This window comes from Manihot esculenta, chromosome 15 (genome assembly GCF_001659605.2).
Source record: "Manihot esculenta cultivar AM560-2 chromosome 15, M.esculenta_v8, whole genome shotgun sequence".
NCBI lineage: Eukaryota > Viridiplantae > Streptophyta > Magnoliopsida > Malpighiales > Euphorbiaceae > Manihot > Manihot esculenta.
In genome coordinates, this window is record NC_035175.2 from 3,514,094 (window position 1) to 3,541,456 (window position 27,363).

Here is a 27,363-nt window from a genome sequence, read left to right on the forward strand (position 1 = left end):
TGTCGGATGACGTGGCGAAAACTGCCAGCAAGCAATCAGTCACGTGGCTTTGGCTCCCACCTTGTCGGCTTGTCCCGTTGTCGCGGCCATTAGACAACCACTTGCCTTTGCCTAATGCCTAATCCTAGGATTTGTATCCTAATCTCTTAACCTTACAACCATTGCTTTTAAATCCAGCCAAGCCAACAGCAAAAAATTGACCATCTTCAATCTGAATATATTTCAATAAATATTAAATTCATACCACGTCTCATCTCCATCATATAAACATATTTTCCCTTATTTTTCATATAAATTAAAAAAATATAATTGATATAATTATGTTAATATTACATTTTCTAATAGACAACTGCTCATTTTGCTTCATTATTAAATTACTTTTAAAATAATAATTTTACTTTTTTTAATACATATTAATTAAATAAAGTACATTAAAATTTAATTAATAAACTATTATTTTAAAAAAGAAAATAATTTATAATTTAGAACAATAAAAGAGAAAAATAAATCTGTATTTATGAAATATAGTTGTTTTAATATTAATATATTAAGTTATATATACATCACAAAAATGTTCTTGTATGAAATTAATATTAATATAATAATATTATTGAATTAAAATAGTACTATAGAATTTAATTACATAAATTATAATACAAATATTTAATATAAAGGCTATTAAAAACATGATCTTTTTTTAAATATATTTACAATTGTAACTGCTGAGATCATATTAATAATGAGAAAATTAAATCAATTGTTTTTGTGAATTTAAAATAATTAGGATTAATTTATTTGCAGAAAAAATATTTATTATTTAATAAAATTTGAATTTTGTTCACATGCTAATAAAATTATATTTTCCTTAAAAAAAAAAATCATGTTTACTGTTGTTATATTCTTTTTTTTTTTCACGCTTCTCTGCCAAATAATAATTTTAGTGTGAAAAAATATAGATTAATTGTTAAGAAAGCATTAATTAATTTACAAACATTATTTTCTTTTGATTGAACTGAAAATGTGCATTAATCAACGCTTGAAATTTCTGAATCATATTAATTTATTAATAAACAATATTCTCATGATCATGTCCAAAGGATCTTATCATTCATGATCTCTTTTTTTCATCAATCCAAAAGTTGAAAGAATATCATCATCTATTACTAGGAGAGTTTTTATTTATTTATTTATTTGACATTTTATTATAATATTATTTTATGTAAAAGGGAAATTTAGGACACCTTATTATTCACTATTATAAAATGGATAAATCTATTACATTTCCTTTGGTTGCCATGATGGTTTCTTTTTCTTCTTTTTTTTTTTTTTTTTTTTTTTTCTGATAAATTTGTGGGTTTCGGTTGCTTTGGAGTATTATGGTAAGCTTTTTAATGGGTAGGGCCGCCGTCCACTGCTCATTAGGTCTCAACTTTAAAAAACAAAGGATTTGTGGAGTTTGTCCATAAAATGGTAGACACCACATTGGAACAAAGCAGCCAAACATTTAATTATACTTTTGCTTGTAGAAAGACTCTACCTTTACACTTTAACCTGTTTTTGCTTTTCTAAACTAAAGTTATGAGACACCTAATCTCTATATTTATTCTTTAGATATTCTTCTTAAACTAGGGTTAAGGATGTACTGTCCACTGTTAATTTCTTACCCACCAAGCCTTGACTTTTGTATTATATGTACATATATTTTTAAAATAGTTTTGGATTTAATTTATGAATGATTACTTAATGTGAAATCTGTCAGCATGTTTTTTGAAATATTATCCCTGTTGGGAAACTAGCTTTTCTTGAAATGACAGAGGTAAATTCCTAGAAAACATGTATATGTGCGATCCTTTGAACCAATGTCTTTTGTTATTCCTGATTTCTTGTTTTTACTATTTTTGTATTATTTCTATTTTGTGTAGCTAACAGTGAAAATCAGATTCTAAATCTAAAGAGACATGATGATTATGTCAAGAAAATTTTGACAGTGTACTGTGGACATGTGGTGAGAGTGCTTGGTGCACTACTAGACACATGGGCCCCATCATCATCACTCCCTCCACCACCTTCCCCCTCTCAAACTTCCCTTCCCCTTCCCTCCTCCACTCCATACTCTTCCTCTCCCTTCATTACCCAAACACTTCTCTGTCTGAAAAACGCTTTCTTTAAACCTTTCTTTGATCTTCAGAAACAGCTAAAGTCTATTTCTTGTTTGAGCATGGAAGGAGGTCTTGGTTTACTTGGTGTAAATGGTGGTGGTGTTTCTGGGGCCTCAGCAAACGAGTCTACTGTGAAAAAGGTGGATGCTGAGGCTAGCTCATATGCAGTAGAGGCTGAGCTAGAGCTGGGCCTTGGTTTGAGCATTGGTGGTGGAAGTGGAGGAAAGGGCAAGTCAAGCGCATGGGGCGAGTGTGGAAGAATCCTGACTGCCAGGGACTTTCCTTCTCTGGCCTCTCAGCCTCATAGAAGTCATCATTATAATAATAATAGCAATGCTTCTGCTTGTGTTGCTGTTTCTGGGACTAAACGAGCTGCTGAGCCTGTTTCCCAAGAGAGTGGATCCCCTACTTCTATCAGGTTGGTGAAAATCAACATTCCTCTTCCCTTTTTTACTTCACCTACTCTGTTTGGTTGGTAAGAAAATAACTTCTTTATATGTTCCTATATTGTCTTGGAATACCAGTCTCTAGTAAACCAACTGGTTATATTAATTTCTGTCCTATTCTTTTTTGTCTGTTTTATTTCATTTTATTTGCCAATGGAATTCTGTTTATCTGCAACATTTTTTGTTAAACGATTGTAATTTTCCAAGTCAGGCTTGAAAGCAGCTTATTGTCAGAGTTTTTTCACCCTTAACTCAACGCCTGTTCTTCACGGTTTGATGTTTCCTAATGTTTCAAGTCATCTCTTACAGTAAATTGCTTTGTGGGAGCAGTCAGGTTGTGGGGTGGCCTCCTATAAGAGCTTATAGGATTAACAGCCTGGTGAACCAAGCCAAGGCTTCAAGATCTGAAGAAGATAAGTTAGCTGGTGAAAAAGACAAATCTAATGATGCTTCCAAGAAAATTTGCAATGCTACTGGAAATGAGAAAGGGCATCTTGGATTTATCAAGGTGAATATGGATGGAGTTCCAATTGGAAGGAAAGTGGACTTGAATGCTCATGCTTCCTATGAGACTCTTGCACAAACACTTGAAGAAATGTTTTTCAGGTCCACCCCAACCGTCAGCTCCATGGGTAAGTCCGATTTCCTGGGAATTTTTTTTTCTCTGTTTATTTGGCGTTTTGAGTTTGTACACTAACATTCTACTTGTGTTTATAGGATCAGGTGGAGAGAAGCAACAACCAGCAAATCCCTCTAAGCTCTTGGATGACTCATCTGAGTTTGTGCTAACTTATGAAGATAAAGAGGGAGACTGGATGCTCGTCGGAGATGTTCCATGGGGGTATGATCTTCATCACCCTCTCCTGCTGGGTTGACAGAAGTCATTTATTTTTAGTACTGATCGTCTGCTTTTCATTATTTTTAGGATGTTCTTAAGCTCTGTTAAAAGGCTCCGAATCATGAAAACTTCAGAAGCTAATGGACTTGGTATGTAAAGAAATTTCAATCAAAATTCAAGATATTGTTGCTTCTCCCAACCTTCTAAGACTAGTTTATCATTGAACTGCAGGTCCAAGATTCCAAGAGAGGAGTGAAAGACAAAGAAGCAAGCCAGCTTAGGATCACCTCTGCCCATCATGTAAAACTCCAAAAAGATGAAAACTTAATAGTTTGAAAACAAAAACAGTAGAAAAAAAAAAGCTGATGAATCAGAACATTCCACTGAGATTGCATTTTTAGTTGTATTCTTTTTTGTCGCTTGACCACTATCTGGTTTTCTAGGTGAAATTCATTTAGTTTCTGTCGCATACAGTGCTGCCACACAGGCTTTTTTGCACACCTGACTGCTGCTTTCTCATACTGTATATATGAGAGTACTGTGGAGTTTGCTGCAATCTAGTGGACTGAGTTTCAATATTTGGTGTGGTTTTGATGTCTGAAAAGATCTTCCTCGTTGTGTTGGTTTTGTTTTATATATTTTGGAAGTGTGCAGCTTGGCACATTTGGATTGATTGTACCTCAACTGAACAACCCTTTTCTAGTTATTAATCTAACTTTCCATTTCATTACAATGCGCTTGTGAATCTGAAGTCAGTTTCAGCAGTTGTTTTATGGCAGAGGCACTGTAACAGTTTAATGATAATATTAAAAATTTGAACTGATAATAAATTTCTGAAGACAAAAGTAAAATTAGGAAATTACGTTAATGTTTAATTATAGTCTAATTAACCTTCAATTTTAAATGTAACAAGTATTTACAATGAAATAATCAGATAACCATTCAGAAAAAAAAAAAAAAAAACTTAATTGTGGCAATTTGTTATAAGAACAAATTTATATATCTATAAAGATTTTTATTTTATATATTTATTTGTAAAAATAATTTTTTTTAACATACTGAAAAGGGAAGAAACCCATCATATCTGCAACTAGTTTTTATTTTTATAATTATATATATATATATATTTTGGGAAAAATGGAAAGGCAGGTTTCCAATGATGATGTGGTAGGAAAGATAGAGACAGATTTATTGCCAAAGATTATGCAATCATTTAGAATTTGACTGCAAAATACTGTGTGTTGATTAATAGTGTGACCCATTCCATGTTTACTTTCTATTACAATTTGATTAAATTAAAGCACAACTCCATTCATTCTACAACTCACTAAATTGACGAATTAGAAAAAAAAAAAAATCTCAACTCTATTATTTTCAGTTATTTTAATTTATAACGTATTTTTACTCTATCCAAATATATGTTAAGATTTTTTTTAGAGATTTATAATTTAATTTCTGAATATTATTATTATCAATAAGTCAATCTCTACATTTTTAGAAATTCATTAAAACGTTCTTATATAATAAAAAATCAAATTATTTCCTTTTATTTCCTCCTCTTCCTCATTCTTTTTCTTCTTTATTGATTGAAGCTCCTCCGCCTCTTCTTTTTCTTTTTCTTCGTTATCGTCATCTTCTTATTCTCTTTCTTCTTCTTTTTTCTTATTTTTCTTCTTCTTCTCATTCGTCGTCGTCGTCGTCATCTTCTTATTCTTTTTCTTCTGTAAAGAGGAAAAGAAATTATTTTGTTGTTAAAAAAAACGATAAAAATATTTTAATAAATATAAAAAAAATAAAGATATTTTAATATATTTTTAAAAATATAAAAAATGAATTGTTAATAATAATAATATTCAAATACTAAATAAATAATTTTATTTGAATGTAAAATTAAATTTTAAAAATTTTCTTATTATTTTTTTATCTATTTTTAACAAAAAAAATGATAAAAAGATTATTTTATTGACAAAGAAAATAATTAAAAACGTTTTAATAAATTTTTAAAAATATAAAAATTAACTTGGTAATATGTAAAAATTAAAATGTAAATTTTTTTTATATAAATAATAATCACTGTGATTTTTTTTATTATTTAAATTTAAAAGTAACTATATTTAAATATATAATTTTTGATGACATGATATGACAGTTTGAGAAAAAACAAAAATTATGGGCATGGGAAAGAAATTAACAACAGCTGGAAAGCTGTAAGCTGATGTATTGATTGGAGTCCAATCGGAGAAAAAGTAGGAATTGTGTGCACTTGAGAGCCAAGACATGAGAATTGAGTAAAAGAAAAGAGGAAGTGTGGGGGGTAATTCCAGATCTAAATCAATGGTGGGGATTCAGCATGGTGAAGAGCCATGATTTGTTTTCCCACTGTTATTGATTATTATTTAATTTGCATAATTATGAAAATTTTGCTGGAATTGATCTTGTTTGGCAGGAGATATTTAAGTAGTCTGGATTGTTTCAAAATGTTGAATGACAGTGCGAGACAGAGAGACACGACACGAGTGATGTCTTTGTTTCCAATGTTTTGTTTTGTTTTTAACCCGAGAAGGGCATGCGATGAGGGAGTGGGTAATAAACCGACAAAATATATTCAGGTTAACATGGGTTACTATTCTGAATCTTTAATGATGAATGGGTTATTATTGGTTGAGAAGGGACTCCCAGCACCCATGATTTTTGTGGCTGGAGGGATTCAGATTGCGGAACACAACTCTAAAATCATGACAACTCTAAAATAAATTGCTTTCGTTATGGATTCAAATAATAAAATATAAGATATATAAAATAATTATAATTTGTATATTTATATTTTGAGTTCACAATACTCTATTTTCTATTATTTTAAACCTTTTAATTAGATTTTGAATTCATATATAAATTTATAATAAATTATTTTTGATAATTCCAAAGTTTTTAATTGAATTTTGTTAAAATAGTTATGCATTTCAATAAGTAATAATACTTATTCAAGGTTTATTTTTCATAGTATTGACTCCGATCGATCTTCAATACCGACAAGCAAAAGCTTATTAGTAAGAATCATAATTCTTTGAAATTAAGAACTATTCCATCAATTTACTTAAATTCCCTAAATGGGCAAGTTGTCTTTTTTTTTTTTTTTTTTTTTTTTTCTTGAAAAAGAGTCATAGATGTAAACCAGGTGATTTGAGGCCCATTACAGATTCAGGCTAAACCAGTATGCAAATAAAGAGCAGCCCGAAGGTCGACTAGAATTATGATAGAGACAAACAACAAAAGCAAAGAGAACAGGGAAGCCATGGAAAGAGGGCAGCGGATCTATTAAGCCCAGGAAACAGGGGGTAGTCGGGTAGATCTGTGAGATCATTACATGCAAGAAGTCTTTAAAATTTTAAATGAAATTCAATGCTTACAACATTAAATATGAATCTGAAGATAATTTTTTTTTATAAATTTCATTGGTTGGAGCGGGTGGCTTGTGTAATTGTCAATGTTTTTAACCTTTTTTTTTTTTTTTCCGAAAATGTTTAACCAAATTTACCTTTCAAACTGGTGAAGCTTACCATTTTTGCCCTTTTTCTATCAACGGAAAGAATGATTTCAACTGTACAGAATGAGAAAAATACAGAGTTTTTTTTACAAATAACAATCATTTTTTTAAATCAATATCATTATTAATTTATTATGTTTATAGAGAGAGAGAGAGTGAAGAAAAAGGTTTTTTTTTTTTTTTTTAAAAAAAAAAAAAATTAAAACTCTAACAGCTGATCAATTCAACAAAAATGTTTGATGTCTCACCAAACGAGTATGAAATAACAATTGGATCTGAAACTTCCATCTCCAAACATCTTATTCAAATACCCTTTACTCAAGGGCAGCTGCTCCAGTACGAGGCAAAATTATGCAAAATTTATACACCAGCGGACGAAAGGGATGAGAATTCCATTCCCATTGAAAGCAACATAAAATCCAAAACTTTAATGTCTCTCACATTTCTCATGCAAGCATTTAACCATGTTTTTATTTGCATCAAAATATAAGGCATTACATTAACTCGACAAATACATAATACCAACCTAACATTCATGACATACAAAAATTTCCACAACTCGGTACAACAGGCTCAGAAATCTACTTTTGAAACCACCATTTAAATTACTCTTAACAATGGGTAGAGTACACAACATAAAAAGCTTATTGCAAGAACTCCCTTGGATCGGTGACATAACCAGTCAAAGCAGATGCTGCTGCTGTATAGGGCGAAGCCAGATATATCTGGCCTTCCTTGTGTCCCATCCTGCCTGGGAAGTTTCTGTTTGTTGTTGACACACAGACCTGCAATCCCATGGTCCTTCACATTGTTAACAGTAATCCATTACAGAAATTGATCATATGCTTCATGTTAATGCAGAAAAAACAAGGCTGGAGTAGCCATGCCTACACATTAAGGGGTGCTGATTAAAGGGACAAACAATATTATACTCCTCACCATTGGCTCATTCATTCTCGCATAAGTGTCTTTAGGGCCTCCCAAACAAGCACCACAACTCGGACTCGCAGGCGTGTCACAACCAGCTTCTTCAAAAATCTGTGAGCAAGTTTTGCCACTAGATCCAGGAACTGGGAGACTGTACACATCCATCCAAACCTGAATTTTACAATTAAATGTTATCAGTAAATTTATAACAAATGCTTTTTATCATTATTCATCAGTATCCTTCGTAACTAGTGAATCCACAAACATCAACACAAAATTATCCAGTATTACAAACCTTTTGGGTTGCAGGGACAAGAAACGTGGGAACCTTGACCTTTTTACCCTGAACATAAATCAAATAGACAGTATAAGCTTGATGAGGGGAAGAAAAGCAAAAATTAAAGGAAATGCATGTCTGACATAAAAAATAATCCATATATTCCTAATTCCTAAACCTTTGGACCGTCTTTCTTCCCCCCTAATCCTATGCCTTTTTGCAGCTTAAAAAGGACAATGTGAAAATTTTATCAATCTCCAAAGTTGGCCTTCATCAAAAAATAGTTTCCTTAACAAGTAATTCGAAGTCGGAGAACCTGGCGGGCTTCATCCAATGCAGTCATGATCCCATCAGCACAATCATGCCCCACCCCTTTTTTGTTCACTTGTTTAGAGTAAAGACACATGGTTAATACTGCACATTCTTATTACAGGTGCACTAAACTCCAGAAGATTCCAGACTATCAAACTAACTAATGAAGGAAAATTAACAGATTTTCACACAAGAACAATAAGAACATCAAAAAAGAAAAAGGAGGGAAGCCTAATCTATTCAGAACAACATAAAGAGTTATTCACGAACATCATAAGTGATGGTTCAGTAGCAATAACAGTAACTTAAATAAGATAATCTATCCTTACTGAAGCAAGAAAAACTTTGGCAGCAGCCATAAAATCCTCTGTTTTTCCACCAGTGCAGGATCCAATGTACACTCTGTCTATCTTGACATCTTTGCATTCTCTTGCTAAAGCACGATTATCAGGAGAATGAGGCTGCAAAAAAACATGGCTAATTGTCACCCTCATGAAGGAAAAGGGTATTAAGCCAAAAACTAAGATGAGATAATGACTGATGGTATGAAGCCGTAACACTCATACACTGGAAACTAAATAAAATCACACACCTTTGCAACCAATGGTTCCAATTTTGAGATATCAAATCTGTATTCGGAAAGAAACCTAGGATCCAATATGCAAAACCAGAAGCACCATGTTACATGAAAAAACAATATGTTCTACTACAAATTACCTGATAAAGTTATAGTTACTTTCAAGGTTCTAGAAACAGAGTAATATTTACAATGTACTCATCTAACTTCGAGTTTCATGCTTTTCAAATCCAGTATTAAGTTTCAAAAAAAAAAAAAGAAAAAACCATAAAAAATAACCTAAGTGTAAGTAAATTTCGAAGAAAACTTTAGGTAGAGAACTCAGTGAATATAGCTCAATGTCAAAACTGAAATATATAAATTTTCTATTATAGATCTGAATATTTCTAACTACTTCAGTTAAAAATCAAACATAATTATAGTATTTTTCAAATGATATTCTTTTTTAAAAAAAATCCACATCATACTAAATCAAGTGCGACCAAAGTGCCAAGGATACCATGAACTAATTGATATACTACGTCTTAATGTAGTTATGTTAAGCTGGGAAAATTTTTTTTAAAAAAAATTGAAATCATAGTTCAAAACACACCTAGATCCATGTATCAAGTCATTTAAACTTTAACTCACTCCAGTTAGTGTCAATTACATGGATCCTAAGAACGGTAAAAAATAAGAGGTCATATCTACCTTGCTTGCTCATCACTATAAACTGGTTCATAGGGCACAGATGTCTTATCCTGTAGACAACAAAAGATAACACAGTTTTTTCCCTTGCTAAGCAAAAAAAAAAGTTCTACATTATGCAAGAGAAAATGCTCTCTCCCAACAAAATGTGCAACAAGGGAAAAAAATTCTAAGGAATGGCATACAATCCATCTGAAGTACCTCAAGGTACTTGAACGTAGTGCTATCTGCAGGGACAACACCATTCTTCCCCCCAGCTTCAACGACCATGTTGCATAATGTCATCCGCTCTTCCATCTAATCTTCTCAGAAAATAAAACCAAGAAAATGATTTGTCGATGTAATATTAACAAGTGCAAACAGTAATTAAGTGACCATACATTAGCAAGAAAACTAAAAATACTCACACTTAAACTTTCAACTGTGGTACCCACAAACTCCATTGATTTATATGTTGCACCAGCCACAGATATTTCACCAATAATCTGTGTAAAAGGACAACCATTTCCCATATATCACATGACAGAAAAAGGGAAAAAGAAAAGTCACATACTTTAGTTTAAGCATAAGTTGATGCCAACTAAAGCAAACAAATGTCTCAGATCAGAATAAACTCACCTGCAAAATCAAATCCTTTGCAAGCAAATAATCAGGCATTTCACCGTCCATTACAAATCTCAGAGTTGGAGGCACCTAAAATTTTAAGAAAAGAGGAGATCAATAAGTGAGTAGTGAAACATCACAACCATTTTAGAAATTAACCCCAACTGCAAAGTGTCAAATTTCATCCGACAGAACACCTAAACGAAGCTACTAGATCCACTGAATTTCAGGAACTGCATGAAGCCTATGGAATGAACAGAGAACAAATGAAGAAAAAATAATAACTTAGGCATTAAAGAAGGAAAGATCTTACAGACCTTGAGCAGCAGCTTCCCAGCGCCTAATACAAAACCAGCATCAGTGTTGCCAATTCCAGTAGCAAACTGGCCAAATGCTCCAGCAGTGCAGGTGTGAGAGTCTGTACCTAACAGGACCTGAGGGCAGTAATGAATGATTAAATGAGAGTGTCTTGGAAGTAAGGGCATAAAACTTGACAAATGATGCAATGAATAATTGTAAAAGAATCAAACCTCGCCTGGCCTACAATGACCTTCTTGGGCAAGTGCAACATGGCATACACCTTTATAATCAGGATTAACCTGCAAAGTCAGGAAGTAACATAACTCTTGAATGCCTGTGAAGAGCCAAAAAAATACATTTCCCATAAAAATAGTTGAGACTTTTAGTCAAGTTATAATCATGAAAGCGCACCTTAAAGTTACTAATATCCTTGATATCATAGAAGTACTTTATATTTTGCTCCAGGCAGAAATCCCTCAATATATCCACATTACGGTTTGAGCGTTCATCAGCAGTGAATATATAATGATCGGGTATAATAACAATTTTCTCATGGTCCCAAACCTTCAAGATTACGTAGCAATTCAGGTAGGTAGTTCAAGCATTCCATAAGGACAAACTGTAAATAAAACAAATTAAAAGCACAAATAGAACAGGATGGGAGTAGGGAATCAAATAGCAATAACTTATATAAATTTTTTAAATATATACCCACACACACACACACACATAATTCAATATTTATCTTTTATTTTTATTTTTTAAATAATTTCAGTTATAAATGTATTAAATTACCTACTAATCCTTAACTGTATGACTAAATACAAATTAGTTATATAATATCCTTTTATATGTTAATTACAATTATATGAGTAGCTTTTAATTAAAAACCATATAGTTAAGAAATATATAAATAAGACTATATAATAATTTTACTAAGAATTACATATAATATATTTTTATACTAATGTTGTTATTATTTTAACATTAGTGTTAACCGTGCAAAACTGCTTAAACAGAACCAAAATTGAACCAAAGTTTAATTCCCAAAAATCAAAGAACTGAAGATTTGATTTCGGTTCTTAGCTAGAGGCATACCAGACCCAAAACCAAACACCTATACCACTAAGGCGATAAAAGGTTTCTGGACATCATATGACATCTGGATCAACCTTGCACTTCATGCAGCCTTTGGAAAATAGAACCCTTTTTATGAGAGAGAGAGAGAGAGAGAGAGAGAGAGAGAAAGAGAGAAACTTATTTTGGAGAATATGCAGTAGTCAGAAAATTCGAACTTACATATTCAAATGCTTTGCTACACAAATGTGACGAGGAAGACATACCTACTTATAATTCTTTCAATGTGTGACCTTATCCAAGGAGTAAATATCAGGCGCTCATTAGACCACCAGTTACTTACCACCCAAACATTTAAGATTGTATTGAAAACAAAAATAAGCCAAAGAGAATTCAGTACCTTGGCATTCTCTCCAAACTCTCTCTTGAAGATTCCAATGGAACCTGGGCCACAAATATCATGTGTCATCAAGATATCAACGTTGACCCAAACATTCTCACCTGGACTCAACTGAGGCTTCTCAGAGGCCCTAGCCAATATTTTTTCTGTCATCGTCATTGCTGTCTTCACCTGCCAAAAAAATAATCCATTAACAAACCACGAAACAAGCCAATAGCAAAATGGAATAAGCAGGAATGAACCTCAAGCTTCAACAGAAACAGGTATTCAAAAACCAAAAATGGTTAAGACCATTTAATCTAAACCACATGAAATCAATAAAGAAAAAGAATAAACCCGATTGGACGAGAAAATTAACAAAAACCCTTAAGCGAAAATGTCAAACATCAACCAAAATGAAAAGAAACTAACTGAGCCAGTGGTGGTAGTTTTGCGCTCTGATTGTTGGGGAGCCATGACAGATACAATTTTCTTTGAAATTGATTTCCTGCATTTGGGAATAGAAAATGAAGATGACGAAGAAGAGAAAGCAGAGAGACCCAGATCCTTCTGCAACAAAGAAAAGGATTAGATGAGGGCAGCTGGGTCAAACTCGTATAATGAAAGGAGGAAACAAAAGAGAAATAAAACCAAAACGATTTGCGAAGTGTTAACAATGAGTAAAAACTGAGAAATTTGTTGGCTCGAAGTAGTAGTAACCTTGTTGGCGATGAAGGAAGAGGAGGCAGGGACGATGGTGGGGGAAGCCATGGCAACAGTGGGTGTTCGTAGAACTACACAAATCTAAGCTGCGTTTAGATGCATAGAAAATTGAGGCGGCGCTAGAGAACGGTCCTTTTGGGCTGGGTAGTCAATGACTACAATGCGATGCTTGTGGCCTTGTTCCCGGTATTTTTGGGCCCATTTAAGTTTGAAAATTTACTATTTACAATAGATAAAACTCATTTATTTGTTCTTTTATTTTAAAAAATATATTAAAATATTTTTAATATTTTAAAATTTATTAATTAATTTTAATAATTAAATATTATAAAAAATAAAATATTTAAAAATTAATTAATAAAATTTTTAAAAATTTAAGAGATTAATTAATAAATATTTTTAAATTATAATAATTAAATAATAAAATATTTAACTGATAAAATTAACAGAGAGATTAATTAGTAAATTTTTTAAAATATTAAAGAAATTTTAATATAAAAAATAAAAAAATTAATTAGTGAGTTTTAAAATTATATAAATATTAAGTAGTAATTTTTTTTGAAATTTTAATTAAAATAAATATATATATTTTTTAAGATGTAATAAATGTTTTTTAGTTTAAAAATTTAGAATTTTTTTATACTTAATTTTTCACAAAAGCTAAATCACTAATAGTAATTTGTGATAGTTATTCTCCACTAATTACAAACATTTTCCTAATTATTGCTGAAACAAATCAACTTGGTCTTAGATATCTCATATAAGAGGTATGCCAAATTTCCCAGTAGATTATATATTGGTAATTTATTTGGCATGTTTTCAATAGTTATTAAGGCTTGTGGAGTTTAAATTGCTTCTTCTCATTGTTTTAATATTCTTTTTGTCTCATAAAAATAACTCTCTTTATTTATCTTAAATTATAGATAATCTTTTTTATGAGATATAATTTATTAATCTTATAATTTATTGATTAATTTCATAATATGCACGTTTCATATGCATTAAAAGTATAAAAATTATTAATTTTGATTATACATCTGAAATTTATTACTTTTGATTATACATATTACATTTTTTTAATTATTATAAAAAAATAAATAATATTATAATTTATAAAATATTTTTTAATATTATTTAATTTATTAAGTGAAATATAAAAAATATAAAAGAGAATGTATATAGTTACAGATTTAGTTTAATAGTAAATGTATTTGAGTAAATATCAAATTTCCTTTTTAAAATTTTACTCTAATATAACTTTTTTTTTTTTTTAAAATAGGGATTGGGGGATTCGAATCTTAGACCTTTCAAAACTACAGGATGCACTTTCCACCAGACTAAATCTTGGAGTGCTACTCTAATATAACTTATTATCATTTTAGTTATTATATTATTATTATTATTTTTATGAAATGAGAAATGAGGATTTACGGATTTGGGGAGTAGATTAAATATTTAAAAGCTGGCAAACTTATTAGAAGCATAATTTGAAACTGAAGAGGCGGATTCAAGTGCAGTTACCCGCAACTATTGCATAAGGCTGCAAACTCCTAAACTAACATGTATATTTGAAAACGTCAAAATCACGAAAAGGGCTAACACGATGAAGTATCTCACACAACCCATCATTGAATTTTTAGTTTTTTTAAAAAAACTTTTCAAACTTAATAATAATGAGATAATAACTTCTTTTTATAGCTAAATTAATAGCATGTGATTTATAATTTAAGTAATTTATTTCTATTCATTATTTTCATTTTTTTTAAAATAACTAATATTAGTATTGGTTATAATTAACTATTTATATATATTTAAATAAATAAAATACTATATTTATTTTTAAAAAAAAATAAAAATAAAGCAGTTACAAAATATTCATTTTATCCGAAATATTAGAAACCCATCTTGTCTCCAATTATGTAAAGTATTATCACTGAGGATGAAGGAACGAGTAGATTAACAGTTGAATGGATAATTTATTAAAAAATTAAATAAATGCATATATTAAATATTAATTAATAGTATAATTAAATAGTAATAAAATTTATTAACTAAATTATTAAGGAAAAAATAATAGTTAAAAGGAAAATATTCACGACTTATTAATTATTTAAAATATTAACGATAAAGTTATCCACTGTTTATCGATAAAAATTAATAGTTAAATTTTAATTATTTAAAAATTAAATTTTTAATAATTATATTATTAAATTATATTTGTACAAATTTTATTTAAAACTATAGTGTAATATAATAATAAAAAATTATAACTATGTGGTGGATCACTTAGAAAATTAATGATAATGCCTATATTCTTGATCTCCAAAATGAGATAAAAATTTCCAAGTCGGGTAACGTGGCGAATCTATTTTAGTACTACAATACTGATGACAACTCGAAATCGAGTTCTTTACAAATGGAAGGGAATGATACGGAGCAACTAGTTTTGGACTTTACGGCAGACTTGGAATGGGCCTAACTTTTGCTGCCGACGTCCAATAGAGACCCATGATAGCTTTTCAGAAAAGAAATTTCGAGACACACGAATTTTAAAAGTATGATGAGGGCTGTAGGTTTCGTCACAAAGTTTGAGGCGAAAATTCCACCATTTAGGGGTCAATTTTACATTTTAATTATTTTTTTGGATTTTTTAAATAATATTGCATATTAGGGTTTTTTTTCTATTACAAATAGCTTTTCTTGACTATTTGGAACTAACTTTTCAATATTTAAAAATTTTCAATAAGACTTTTCGGCTTCTAGTCTATCATTTCCTTTATATCGTCTTAGCTAAACGACATTGGTTAAAACTCCTAACGAAATCTAATCAGTCCTTTATCATCAATACGGAGCAACTAGTTTTGGATTTTACGACAGACTTGGACCGGTCCTAACTTTTACTGCCGACGTCCGATGGAGACTCACGATAGCTTTTTAGAAAGTGAATTTTGAGACACACGATTTTCAAAAGCATGACGAGGGCTGTAGACCTTGTCACAAAGTTCGAGGCAAACATTCTATCGTTCATGGGTCAATTTTACATTTTAATTACTTTTTTAGAAATTTTTTATAATATTGCATATTAGGGTTTTTTTCAATTACAAATAGCTTTTTCTTGACTATTTGGAACTCACTTTTCAATATTTGAAGAATTTTAATAAGACTTTTCGACTTCTAGCCTATCATTTCCTTTATATCGTTTTAATCAAACGACATTAGTTAAAACTCCTAACGGAGTCTAATCAGTCCTTTATCATCAATGCAACTTGCTTGTGTTAATTCTGTTAATTAAGGTCTATAGTCTATTTTGAAAAAGATCGAATTAAGGTCAAGTCGTCAATCTTTAGAGCAACAAAATAACATAGAAAATGACTTTATAAATAGTACAATGCAGCACAATTGGCAGAAAGATCCGTATTCTTTTGTAATAAAGAAAAAGGATTAGAAGAGGGCAATTGGTTCAACCTCGAATACTTGAAAGAGGGAGGAATCCAAAGAGAAATAAAATATTTCTTTTTTGTCTTATAAAAATAAGTCTCTTTATTTATCTTAAATTATAGCTAATCTTATAAAAATAAGTCTCTTTATTTATTTTAAATTATAGCTAATCTTTTTATGAGACATAATTGGTAGATTAATTTCAAAGTATATACTATTTCATATGCATTAAAAATATAAAAATTATTAATTTAATTATGCATCTGAAACTTATTACTTTTAATTATATATATTATACTTTTTTAATTAACATAGAAAAAATAAACTCTTATCCTTTTAGACGAAATGAGTATACAATTAAATGCATATTATGGCTTAGGATAATTAGTTATTTATAAAACTTTTAGTGGAAAATTTTTCCAAAATTTTTAGCATAAAAAGGAAACCTCCCATGTAGAAAATCTCAATAGTAACAATCAATGTAAGTACATAAAGAATAGAAGAAATTTAAATTAAATAATAATTTTATAAAAATAAATAATATCACCATTTACAAAGTATTTTTTAATATCACCTAATTTGTTAAGTGATACGAAGTGTAAGATAATTGAAATGGCAATAGTTATATAAGGGGTGATGCTTCAATTAAGCATGTGGAAATAAACTCCGTAGCCATGGCATTGGATTAAATACTTGAAAGCCTGCAAACTCGTTAGAAGTAGAAGCCGAAATCGAAGAGGCGGGCCCATCCCCAAATTGATGGACAAACTAAAGTGGTGAACCGCACGCTTGGCAACCTTCTGCGCCATCTGCAGTAATAAGACAACTGCTTGGGATCTTGCTCTTGCTCGAACAGAATTTGCTTACAACATTGCTGTCCGCAGCTCAACAAAGATGTCACCGTTTGCAGTTGTGTACAGAAAAGTCTCAGTGCATACAGTTGATCTTATTGCCCTTCCTACAAGTTCTCACATCAGTAATGCAGCAAGCAATATGGCAAAGTAGCATGTGGATGTTTTCAAACAGGTATAATAATGTCTTACAGAAGCCAATGACAAATATAAAACTACAGTTAATAAATATAGGCGTTTCAAGTCCTTCAATGTCGGTGACCAAGTTATGGTATATTTATGTAAGGAACATGGTGGAGGACAGAAAAAGCTTGACTCCAAGAAGATTGGTCCATTCCGAATCATTTGAAAATTTCCAAGACGTTTAACGTGGCGGATCTATTTCAGTACTACCCTGCTAATGACAACTCAAGATCGAGTTCTTTACAAGTGGAAGGGAATGACACGGAGCAATTAGCCTTGGACTTTACGGCAGACTTGGACCAGGCCTAACTTTTGCTGCCGACGAATGATGGAGACCCATGATAGCTTTTCGAAAAAGGAATTTCGAGACGCACTACTTTCAAAAGTGTGATGAGGGCCGTAGGCTTAGTCACAAAGTTCAAGGCGAAAATTCAACCGTTTAGGGGGTCAATTTTGCATTTTAATTATTTTTTATATATTTTTTTATAATATTGCATATTAGGGTTTTTTATATTATAAATAACTTTTTCTTGTCTATTTGGAACTCACTTTTCAATCTTTGAGAAATTTTAAAAAGACTTTTCGGCTTCTCGCCTATCGTTTCCTTTATATCGTCTTAGCTAAACGAAATTGGTTAAAACTCCTGACGGAGTCTAATCAATCCTTTATCATCAATGCAGCTTGCTCGTGTTAATCCTGTTAATTAAGGTCTATAGTCTGTTTTGAAAAAGATCGAATTAAAGTCAAGTCGTTAATCTTTAGACCAACAAAATAACATAAAAAATATAAAAAAATATTAATTTAATTATACATCTGAAATTTATTACTTTTAATTATATATATTATACTTTTCTTAGTTAACATAGAAAAAATAAACTTTTATCCTTTTAGACGAAATGAGTATACAATTAAATGCATATTATGGGTTTAGGATAATTAGTTATTTATAGAACTTTTGGTGGAAATTTTTCCAAAATTTTTAGCATAAAAGTATAAAAAGAAAATCTCCCACGTAGAAAATCTCAATAGTAACAATCAATGCAAGTGCATAACGAATAGAAGAAATTTAAATTAAATAATAATTTCATAAAAATAAATAACATCACCATTTACAAAGTATTTTTTAATATCACCTAATTTATTAAGTGATATGATGTGTAAGATAATTGAAATGGCAATAGTTATATAAGGGGCGATGGTTCAATTAAGCATGTGAAAATAAACTTCGTAGCCATGGCATTGGATTAAGTACTTGAAAGCCTACAAACTCGTTAGAAGTAGAAGCCGAAATCGAAGAGGCGGGTCCAGGTGCAGCCACCGAAGAGGCGAGTCCAGGTGCCGCCACCGGCACCGATGACTGTTGCATACGGCTGTGAGCTCCAAAACTAAGATGCATATTTGAAAAGGTCAAGACCATAAGGAGGGCTAAGATGACGAAGCATTTCACAGAGGCCATCATTGAATCTTTATTTTCTTTAGTAAAAGAAAAGACTTTTCAGATTCAATGATGAAACAATAACTTTATTTCCTATCTTTTATAGCTAAATTAACCACGTGTGTGATTTGTGATTGAAGTAATTTACCTCCTTTCATTGCTTTCATATCTTTTTTTAGAAAAATAACTAATGTTAGCATCGGTTATAATTAACTATTCTAAACATATCAATCTATTTATATATATTTAAACAAATTAAATACTACGTCTATTTAAGAAAAAAATAAAAATAAAGCGGTTATGAAACATTCCTCTTATCCGAAATATTAGAAATCCATCTTGCCGCCAATTATGTAAAACATTATCATTGGGGATGAAGGGAGGAGTAGATTAGAAGTTCAATCGATAATTCATTAAAAAATCAATTAAATGCATATATTAAATATTAATTAATAGTATAATAAAATAAACAGTAATAAAATTTATTAACTAAATTATCAAGGAAAAAATTAATAGTTAAAAGAAAATATGCACGACTTACCAATTATTTAAAATATCAACGATAAAATTATCGACTGCTTACAGATAAAAATTAATAGTTAAATTTTAACTATGTAAAAATTAAATTTTTAATAATTATAAATTAAGTTATATTTACACAAATTTTATGTAAAACTAGAGAGTAATTTAATAATAAAAATTTATAACTATGTTTTAATATTATACACTCCTCTGCCTATTCCAGCATATCCTTAGGAGTACATGTCTATGGATTTTGTTCTTGGTATTCCACGTACTTGACGTGGAAGTGATTCCATTTTTGTTGTTGTTGACAGATTCTCCAAAATGACGCATTTAATTCCTTGCAAGAAAACTAATAATCCTTCTCATGTTGCAAAACTGTTTTTCTAGTAGATTGTTCGCTTACTTGGCGTCCCTACAACCATTACTTCTGAAAGAGATGTGAAGTTTATAGCTCACTTCTAGATGACTTTATGGAAATATTTTGGAATTGAATTTCCATACAGCAGTGCTGCCCATCCCCAAATTGATGGACAAACTAAAGTGGTGAATCGCAAGCTGGGCAACGTTTTGCGTTGCATCTGCAATAATAAGAAAAATGCTTGGGATCTTGCTCTTGCCTAAGCAGAATTTGCTTACAACAGTGCTATCCACAGCTCCACAAAGATGTCACCATTTGCAGTTGTGTATAGGAAAGTCCCAACGCATACAGTTGATCTTATTGCCCTTCCTACAGGTTCTCACAACAGTATTGCAGCAAGCAACTTAGCAAAACAGCATGTGGATGTTTTTAAACAGGTACAGCAATGCCTTACAGAAGCCAATGACAAATATAAAGTTACAGCTGATAAGCATAGGCATTTCAAGTCCTTTAGTATCGGTGATCAAGTTATGGTGTATTTACGCAAGGAACGTGGTGGAGGTCAGAAAAGCTTGATTCCAAGAAGATTGGTCCATTCCGGATCATTTAGAAGATTAATGATAATGCCTATATGTTTTTTATCTCCCAAATGAGATGAAAATTTTCAAGACATTTAATGTTGTGGATCTATTTCAGTACTACCCTACTGATAACAACTCGAGGTCGAGTTCTTTACAAGTGGAAGGGAATGACATGGGGCAACTAGCCTTGGACTTTACGGCAGACTTGGACTAGACCTAACTTTTGTTGCTGACGTCTGATGGAGACCCACGATCACTTTTCAGAAAGGAAATTTCGAGACGCACAACTTTCAAAAGTGTGACGAGGGTCTTAGGGCTGGTCACAAAGTTTGAGGCAAAAGTTCCACCGTTTAGGGGGTCAATTTTGCATTTTAATTTTTTTGGATATTTTTTAATAATATTGCATATTAGGGTTTTTTATATTATAAATAGCTTTCTTTTTCTATTTGGAACTCACTTTTCAATCCTTGAGGAATTTCAAAAAGACTTTTCGGCTTCTCTCCTATCGTTTCCTTTATATCGTCTTAGCCAAACGAAATTGGTTAAAATTCCTGATGGAGTTTAATCAGTCCTTTATCATCAATGCAGCTTACTCGTGTTAATCCCGTTAATTAAGGTGTATAGTCTGTTTTGAAAAAGATCGAATTAAAGTCAAGTCGTCAATCTTTAGAGCAACAAAATAACATAGAAAATGACTTTATAAATCGTACAATGCAGCAAAATTGGCAGAGAGATCTGTATTCTTTTGTAACAAAGAAAAAGGATTAGAAGAGGGCAATTGGTTCAACCTCGCATACTTGAAAGAGGGAGGAATCCAAAGAGAAATAAAGTATTTCTTTTTTGTCTTATAAAAATAAGTCTCTTTATTTATCTTAAATTATAGCTAATCTTTTTATGAGACATAATTCGTTGATAAATTTCAAAGTATATGCTATTTCATATGCATTAAAAATATAAAAATTATTAATTTAATTATACATCTGAAACTTATTACTTTTAGTTATATATATTATACTTTTCTTATTTAATATAGAAAAAATAAACTCTTATCCTTTTAGACGAAATGAGTATGCAATTAAATGCGTATTATGGTTTAGGATAATAAGTTATTTATAGAACTTTTGGTGGAAAATTTTTCCAAAATTTTTTAGCATAAAAGTATAAAAAGGAAACCTACCACATAGAAAATCTCAATAGTAACAATCAATGTAAGTGCATAATGAAAAGAAGAAATTTAAATTAAATAATAATTTTATAAAAATAAATAACATCACCATTTACAAAGTATTTTTTAATATCACCTAATTTATTAAGTGATACGATGTGTAAGATAATTGAAATGGTAATAGTTATATAAGGGGCGATGGTTCAATTAAGCATGTGAAAATAAACTCCGTAGCCATGGCATTGGATTAAGTACTTGAAAGCCTGCAAACTCGTTAGAAGTAGAAGCCGAAATCAAGGAGGCGGGTCCAGGTGCAGCCACCAAAGAGGCGGGTCCAGGTGCCGCCACCGGCACCGATGACTGTTGCATACGGCTGTGAGCTCCTAAACTAAGATGCATATTTGAAAAGGTCAAGACCATAAGGAGGGCTAAGATGACGAAGCATTTCACAGAGGCCATCATTGAATCTTTATTTTCTTTAGTAAAAGAAAAGACTTTTCAGATTCAATGATGAAACAATAACTTTATTTTCTATCTTTTATAGCTAAATTAACCGTGTGTGTGATTTGTGATTGAAGTAATTTACCTCCTTTCATTACTTTCATATCTTTTTTTAGAAAAATAACTAATGTTAGCATTAGTTATAATTAACTATTCTAAACATATCAATCTATTTATATATATATATATTTAAACAAATTAAATACTATGTCTATTAAGAAAAAAATAAAAATAAAGCGGTTACAAACCATTTCTCTTATCCGAAATATTAAAAATCCATCTTGCCGCCAATTATGTAAAGCATTATCATTGGGGATGAAGGGAGGAAGGAGGAGTAGATTAGAAGTTCAATCGATAATTCATTAAAAAATCAATTAAATGCATATATTAAATATTAATTAATAGTATAATAAAATTAATAATAATAACATTTATTAACTAAATTATCAAGGAAAAAAATAATAATTAAAAGAAAATATTCATGACTTACCAATTATTTAAAATATCAATGATAAAATTATCGACTGTTTATAGATAAAAATTAATAGTTAAAATTTAACTATTTAAAAATTAAATTTTTAATAACATGTGGATGTTTTCAAACAGATATAACAATGTCTTACAGAAGCCAATGACAAATATAAAGCTATAGTTGATTAATATAGGCGTTTCAAGTCCTTCAATGTCGGTGGCCAAGTTATGGTATATTTACACAAGGAATGTGGTTGTAATACCCGGCTAGACCCCGACATCGGAATTCCTACCTTCCGGCGGAATCTCCATTGGAATCTGGAACTTCTCGGATGTCGGAGCCCTCTAGAAGAGTAAAATTATGTTTTTATGAAATATTTTTACATGTTTTTATGGTTTTAATGAAGAAATAAATTGAGTTTTGAAAGAAAAGACCAAGGGGAAAATGCCAGGTTCGGCCGCCGAACATTGGCCTCTTGTGAAGGCACCTTTGGCCCCCGAAGGTGGTCTGGCCAGCCACCTATAAAGGGCCCCTTGTCCGAAAATGGGCGAGTTTTCTCTCTCTATTTTCGGGCATAGGTGAGATTTCGCCTTCCTTTGGTCGATTTTGTGTTTTCCTTCAATCCCTTCAAGTTTTAATGAGTTTTTACTTGGTTTTTGAAGATTTTGAGCTAAAGATCAAGTTTTTGAAGCTTGGAGACCCCGGAATTCGATTTCTCCCAATCTCTAAGTTTGGATCACCTTTCCTCTCGATCTTTAAGAGGTAAGTGTAGATCCTATCTTCTTTTATGTTTTTAAGTAAGTTTTATAAAGGGTTAAGGGGTTTTGATGCATGTTTAGGCTAGTTGTTTAATGTTAGGGTTTATGTACCCTTTATGTTAAATGCATGCTTAAATGTGATGTTTGTTGGGGTATAGGCTAGTTTTATGTCCCTATGTGCTTGAATAAGTGTTTATGCATGTTTTAGAATAGTTGAATGCATGTTGGGAAGTTGGGATGGCAGAATCGGGTTCTGCCACTCGGAAGGATCCAGGCTTGGCCGCCGAAGCAAGGTTTGGCCGTCGAACCTGCCAGGGAAGGCAGTTTAGGCCGCCTAAACTCGCCCCCGAAAGTTTGGACTTTCGGCTCTGAAAGGGAGTTTCGGCCGCTGAACCTGCCCTTGAAAGTGGGTGACTTTCGGCTCTGGAAGGATTTTCGGCCGCCGAACCCTGCCCTCGAAAGTGCTTGACTTTCGGCTCTGGAGGTACTTTCGGCCGCCGAACCTGCCGCCGAAAGTGCCATGTCCAGCCTTCCTTTGCATGTTTTCTATGAATGTTTTATGATGTTTTAGGGGGGTTTTTGGGGAGATTTTTAGAGTCTTAATAGAGTTTGTTTGGTCCCTCATTTGAGTCCACCTATGTAGGATCGGACCCTAGAAACCGAGGAGGCCAGCAGGGTTAGCTGTTCAGAGTCAGTTCAGAGTCAGCCAGAGGTGAGTAGAATACAACTCTATTTTTATTTCAAAGCAACTAAAATGTTAAGCATGTTCATGCATCACGATTCTCATGTTTATAGGTTGTTGCATTAGAATTCACGAATATGATGCATTGCATTAATTATTGTTGATGTGGATGGTTATTGGATGATCCATTAGTCCTCGATATGATATGATATGGTATGGTACGGAAGTCCAGGTCGAGGCCCATTCTACGCCCCTGGCACTATTGGATATGTTATGTTATGTTTAAGAGGAAGTCCTGAGGAGCTCCGTCGAGGGCTAGACACTTATTGGATATGTAGAGGACTATTGGTGACAATACTATCTTAAGGTGATTTACTTGTGTTGTGATGCATTCCATGAAAGCATGTGATTATTAAACTGTTTTTACTGTTCTACTCACTGGGCTTTAGTAGCTCACCCCTTTCCTCTAACCCCCAGGTTTGCAGGTTCAGGATAGTCCGGGAAGTCGTCAAGGATAAAGGCTTGTTATGTAATAGTGTAGTAGTGGACATGAGATGACATGTAATGTAATGTAATGTAAGGTATTGTACGGTTATGTATTGAGGATTAGTATTGTGCTTGGCCCTAATGTATAGTAATCCCTTTTTGTACATGATCTTTAATAAATGTTTTAATGATGAGTTATGTTGAACCAGGCTTGACATATGATATGTTGCCCCACTAAAGCATTTGATGAGGGCTCTAGTGTGGGGTTTTATGTTTATAGTTATGGTGCATACACAAGTCAAGCTTGGTGTATGAAAAAGTTTAAAGTTTTTATGCAAATGTATGATCTTGTATGAGATTTATCAGGTATGACAGGATGTATGTTAGGCTTGCTACAGGTCCCGGCGACCTTAAGTCGATCTGGATCCTAGCGTCGGTAGCGGTCCGGTTTTCGGGTCGTTATAGTGGTGGAGGACAAAAAAAGCTTGACTCCAAGAAGATTGGTCAATTCCTGATCATTTAGAAGTTTAATGACAATGCCTATTGACTGTGCGGTTGTCGAAACCAGTCAAAAATAACCTTTTTGGTTATCAACAATTTTGCAACTGTAGATAGTGGTAAAAGGATCAAATCCACAGGAAGTTGATACTTACTTATTTTCTTTATCAAGACTAAGTAAATAAACTGAAAGTAAAATAAAAAGGCAGGGGGTTTTGAGATTGATTGAATTAAACTAATACTGAAAGCAATAAAGTAAAGCAAATAATTAAAGTAAAGGAATTCAAATATGAGAAAAGTTCTAGTTGAAGAATTGGATCCACTTCAGTTGTTGGGATTGATAATTGATACTTAGGTTCCTTTGTTTGATTCAATAAATTAGGTATGGAGATGGAAGATGCTTCTCACCACCATATCCCTCTTTAAGCATAGATTAACTAGGGAACGTCATCTAATTAATCACTAATCAACAAGTTGCCAAGGAACGTCCTTGAGCCTTTGGCATCTAACAACTGTCAATTGCTGACTGTGCGGTTGTCGAAGTCGATCAAAAATAACCTTTTTGGTTATCCATAATTTTACAACTGTAGATAGTGGCAAAAGGATCGAATCCATAGGGAATTGATACTTACTTATTTTCCTAATCAAGACCAAGAAAATAAATAGACAATAAAAGTAAATTGGGGGGTTTTGAGGTTTGATTACTAAACTAGAATTAAAAATGGCAAAGTAAAGCAAGTAATTAAGTAAATAGTTGGATCCACTTTAGTTGTTGGGATTGATCATTAATGCTTATATCTTTTAGTTGACTCAATAAATTAGTTATGGAGGTGGAAGATGCTTCTCACCTCCATATCCCTCCTTAAGCATAGGTTAATTAGGGAACGTCCTCTAATTAATCACTAATCAACAAGTTGCCAAGGAACGTTCTTGGGCCTTTGGCATCTAACAACTGTTAATTGCATTAAGAAATAGAGAGACCTAATTCTAGCTACCCAAACGTATGGTGATATTGCTAGATTATGCAATTTTCTAGGTTTTTACACCAAGGGTTACTTATGTTTGAATAATTCAAGCAATTACGAACTTCAAACTATCCAAACTAACAAATTATCACTTTGCAATCAAGAATCAATGGGCCCTATTGATCTAAATAACAAAGCAACAATAGAATTCATCATCAAATTGCATAAATATTGATAAATAAAAGATTAACATAATATGTTCAGATCTCCCAATCCATAATCAACAAAAGTTTCACCTAATCTTCAACTAGAAATTAGGGTTTCAGCCACTCATGGCTGAAACAAACATAAAAGAAAAGAAAGAAAACAAGAAAAAAGAAGAGGAAGGGCCGGCTGGTGCGGCTGCTGTGGCACACAACTGCTGGACTTGATTCCGCAGATGAGAGATGATCCAAAGATAATTTCCTTGCTGGTTTGCATGCCCTTTTATAGCTTGAAGAGGCTGCCCTAGGTTTCCTTGTTGAGATGGGACTCCTTTTCCTATTTGAACTCATGGAGGGCATTTGTGTCTTTTTGATATTTGGCTTCCTAATTATGTAGGAGAGACTGCTGAGGTGTATTAATGAGTGCATGAGCTGTCCCACGTGGTTGAAGTGAAAAAGGACTCTTGATGACTTGGTCTCCAAGTTTGGCAGATCTGCTGTCTGCTGGTTGCTGGTGCTGTTTGCCCGGGTTGTGTGGACAAACAGACTGGGCAAGCTGTTTGTTGTCTCTGCTGTCTGCAGGCCGTTCCTTGTTTGCCCAGGTTGTGCGGGCAAACGGCGCGGGCTGACAAGCTGTCTTGCCTGCTGTCTGTGCACTGTTTCTGCCTTGCTCCGCTGTTTGCTCAGTTTGCTTGGGCAAACAACTTGGTCAGTCAGCAATTCATTCTTCTCTTCATTTCAGCTTCACTTTGGTTTGGGCAAACCATACTTGTTCTCTTTTGCCCTCTTTTGGGCAGATTTAAGGCCATTTTTGCCAAATTACCATTTTACTCCATTTTCTGCAAAATAAGATCAAAATCACAAAATTAGGTAGAAAATGTATAAATTAACATAAATAACAATATGAAAAATGGGTCTAAATTTGGCTCTATCAATTGCATAAAGAGACAGAGATACCTAATTCTAGCTATTCAAATGCATGGTGATATTGCTAGATCATGCAATTTTCTTAGTTTTTACACCAAGAGTTACTTATATTTGAATAATTCAAGCAATTACGGACTTAAAACTATCCAAACTAACAAATTATTACCTTGCAATCAAGAATCAATTTGCCCTATTGATCTAAACCACAAAGCAACAATGGAATTAAGCATGAAATTGCATAAATATTAAAAAAAAAAAGATAAACAATTTATGTTCAGATCTCCCAATCCATAAAACAACCAAAGTTTCACCTAATCTTTAACTAGAAAAAAAATATTACAGTCACTCATGGCTGAAACAAAACAAAAAAATAAAAGAAAGAGTAGGAGAAGAGAGGGAGTGGCCAGCGGCCTTGGAGAAGAAGGAGTGGTGCGCCGATTCTTGGAGAAAGGAAGGAAGGGTTGAGGCGTGCGGCTCCTTCATGCT

The 27,363-nt window shown here is 32.2% G+C and overlaps 2 protein-coding genes across 4 annotated transcripts; one reads left to right on the forward strand and one right to left on the reverse strand.

Moving 5' to 3' along the window:
- The first annotated feature begins 1,888 nt into the window (after positions 1-1,888).
- Positions 1,889-4,176, forward strand: LOC110601296 (auxin-responsive protein IAA13). Of its 3 annotated transcripts, none has more exons than XM_021738380.2 (5): positions 1,889-2,577; positions 2,915-3,237; positions 3,323-3,446; positions 3,531-3,592; positions 3,675-4,176. In XM_021738380.2, exons 1-5 carry the CDS (start codon positions 2,219-2,221, stop codon positions 3,722-3,724), a joined length of 918 nt encoding a protein of 305 aa, XP_021594072.1. In that variant the 5' UTR covers positions 1,889-2,218; the 3' UTR covers positions 3,725-4,176. The 3 variants fall into 3 exon arrangements, with proteins under 3 accessions (XP_021594072.1, XP_021594071.1, XP_043806857.1); XM_021738379.2 differs by having other exon boundaries at positions 1,965-2,577; positions 2,936-3,237; positions 3,329-3,446; XM_043950922.1 differs by lacking the exons at positions 3,323-3,446; positions 3,531-3,592 and having other exon boundaries at positions 1,993-2,577; positions 2,915-3,251; positions 3,661-4,176.
- Positions 4,177-7,402: 3,226 nt separating this feature from the next.
- Positions 7,403-13,007, reverse strand: LOC110602289 (3-isopropylmalate dehydratase large subunit, chloroplastic). Its single transcript, XM_021739774.2, has 15 exons — positions 12,847-13,007; positions 12,559-12,696; positions 12,148-12,318; positions 11,082-11,234; positions 10,901-10,969; positions 10,688-10,804; positions 10,386-10,460; positions 10,175-10,252; positions 9,969-10,064; positions 9,771-9,820; positions 9,096-9,150; positions 8,833-8,964; positions 8,210-8,257; positions 7,927-8,085; positions 7,403-7,772 (listed from the first exon to the last, which is right to left on the reverse strand). Exons 1-15 carry the CDS (start codon positions 12,895-12,897, stop codon positions 7,632-7,634), a joined length of 1,533 nt encoding a protein of 510 aa, XP_021595466.1. The 5' UTR covers positions 12,898-13,007; the 3' UTR covers positions 7,403-7,631.
- Positions 13,008-27,363: the final 14,356 nt, after the last annotated feature.

Excerpts from the sequence above, each read along its gene's own strand:
- LOC110601296 (XM_021738380.2), top strand. The coding sequence starts at position 2,219 with ATGGAAGGAGGTCTTGGTTTACTTGGTGTAAATGGTGGTGGTGTTTCT. Across the intron at positions 2,578-2,914 it reads GGATCCCCTACTTCTATCAG|TAAATTGCTTTGTGGGAGCA; the intron begins GTTGGTGAAAAT and ends CATCTCTTACAG. Across the intron at positions 3,593-3,674 it reads TTCAGAAGCTAATGGACTTG|GTCCAAGATTCCAAGAGAGG; the intron begins GTATGTAAAGAA and ends ATTGAACTGCAG.
- LOC110602289 (XM_021739774.2), bottom strand. The coding sequence starts at position 12,897 with ATGGCTTCCCCCACCATCGTCCCTGCCTCCTCTTCCTTCATCGCCAAC. Across the intron at positions 11,235-12,147 it reads AGTTTGGAGAGAATGCCAAG|GTTTGGGACCATGAGAAAAT; the intron begins GTACTGAATTCT and ends GTAATCTTGAAG. Across the intron at positions 8,258-8,832 it reads CCAAAGTTTTTCTTGCTTCA|GGTAAAAAGGTCAAGGTTCC; the intron begins GTAAGGATAGAT and ends ATTTATGTTCAG.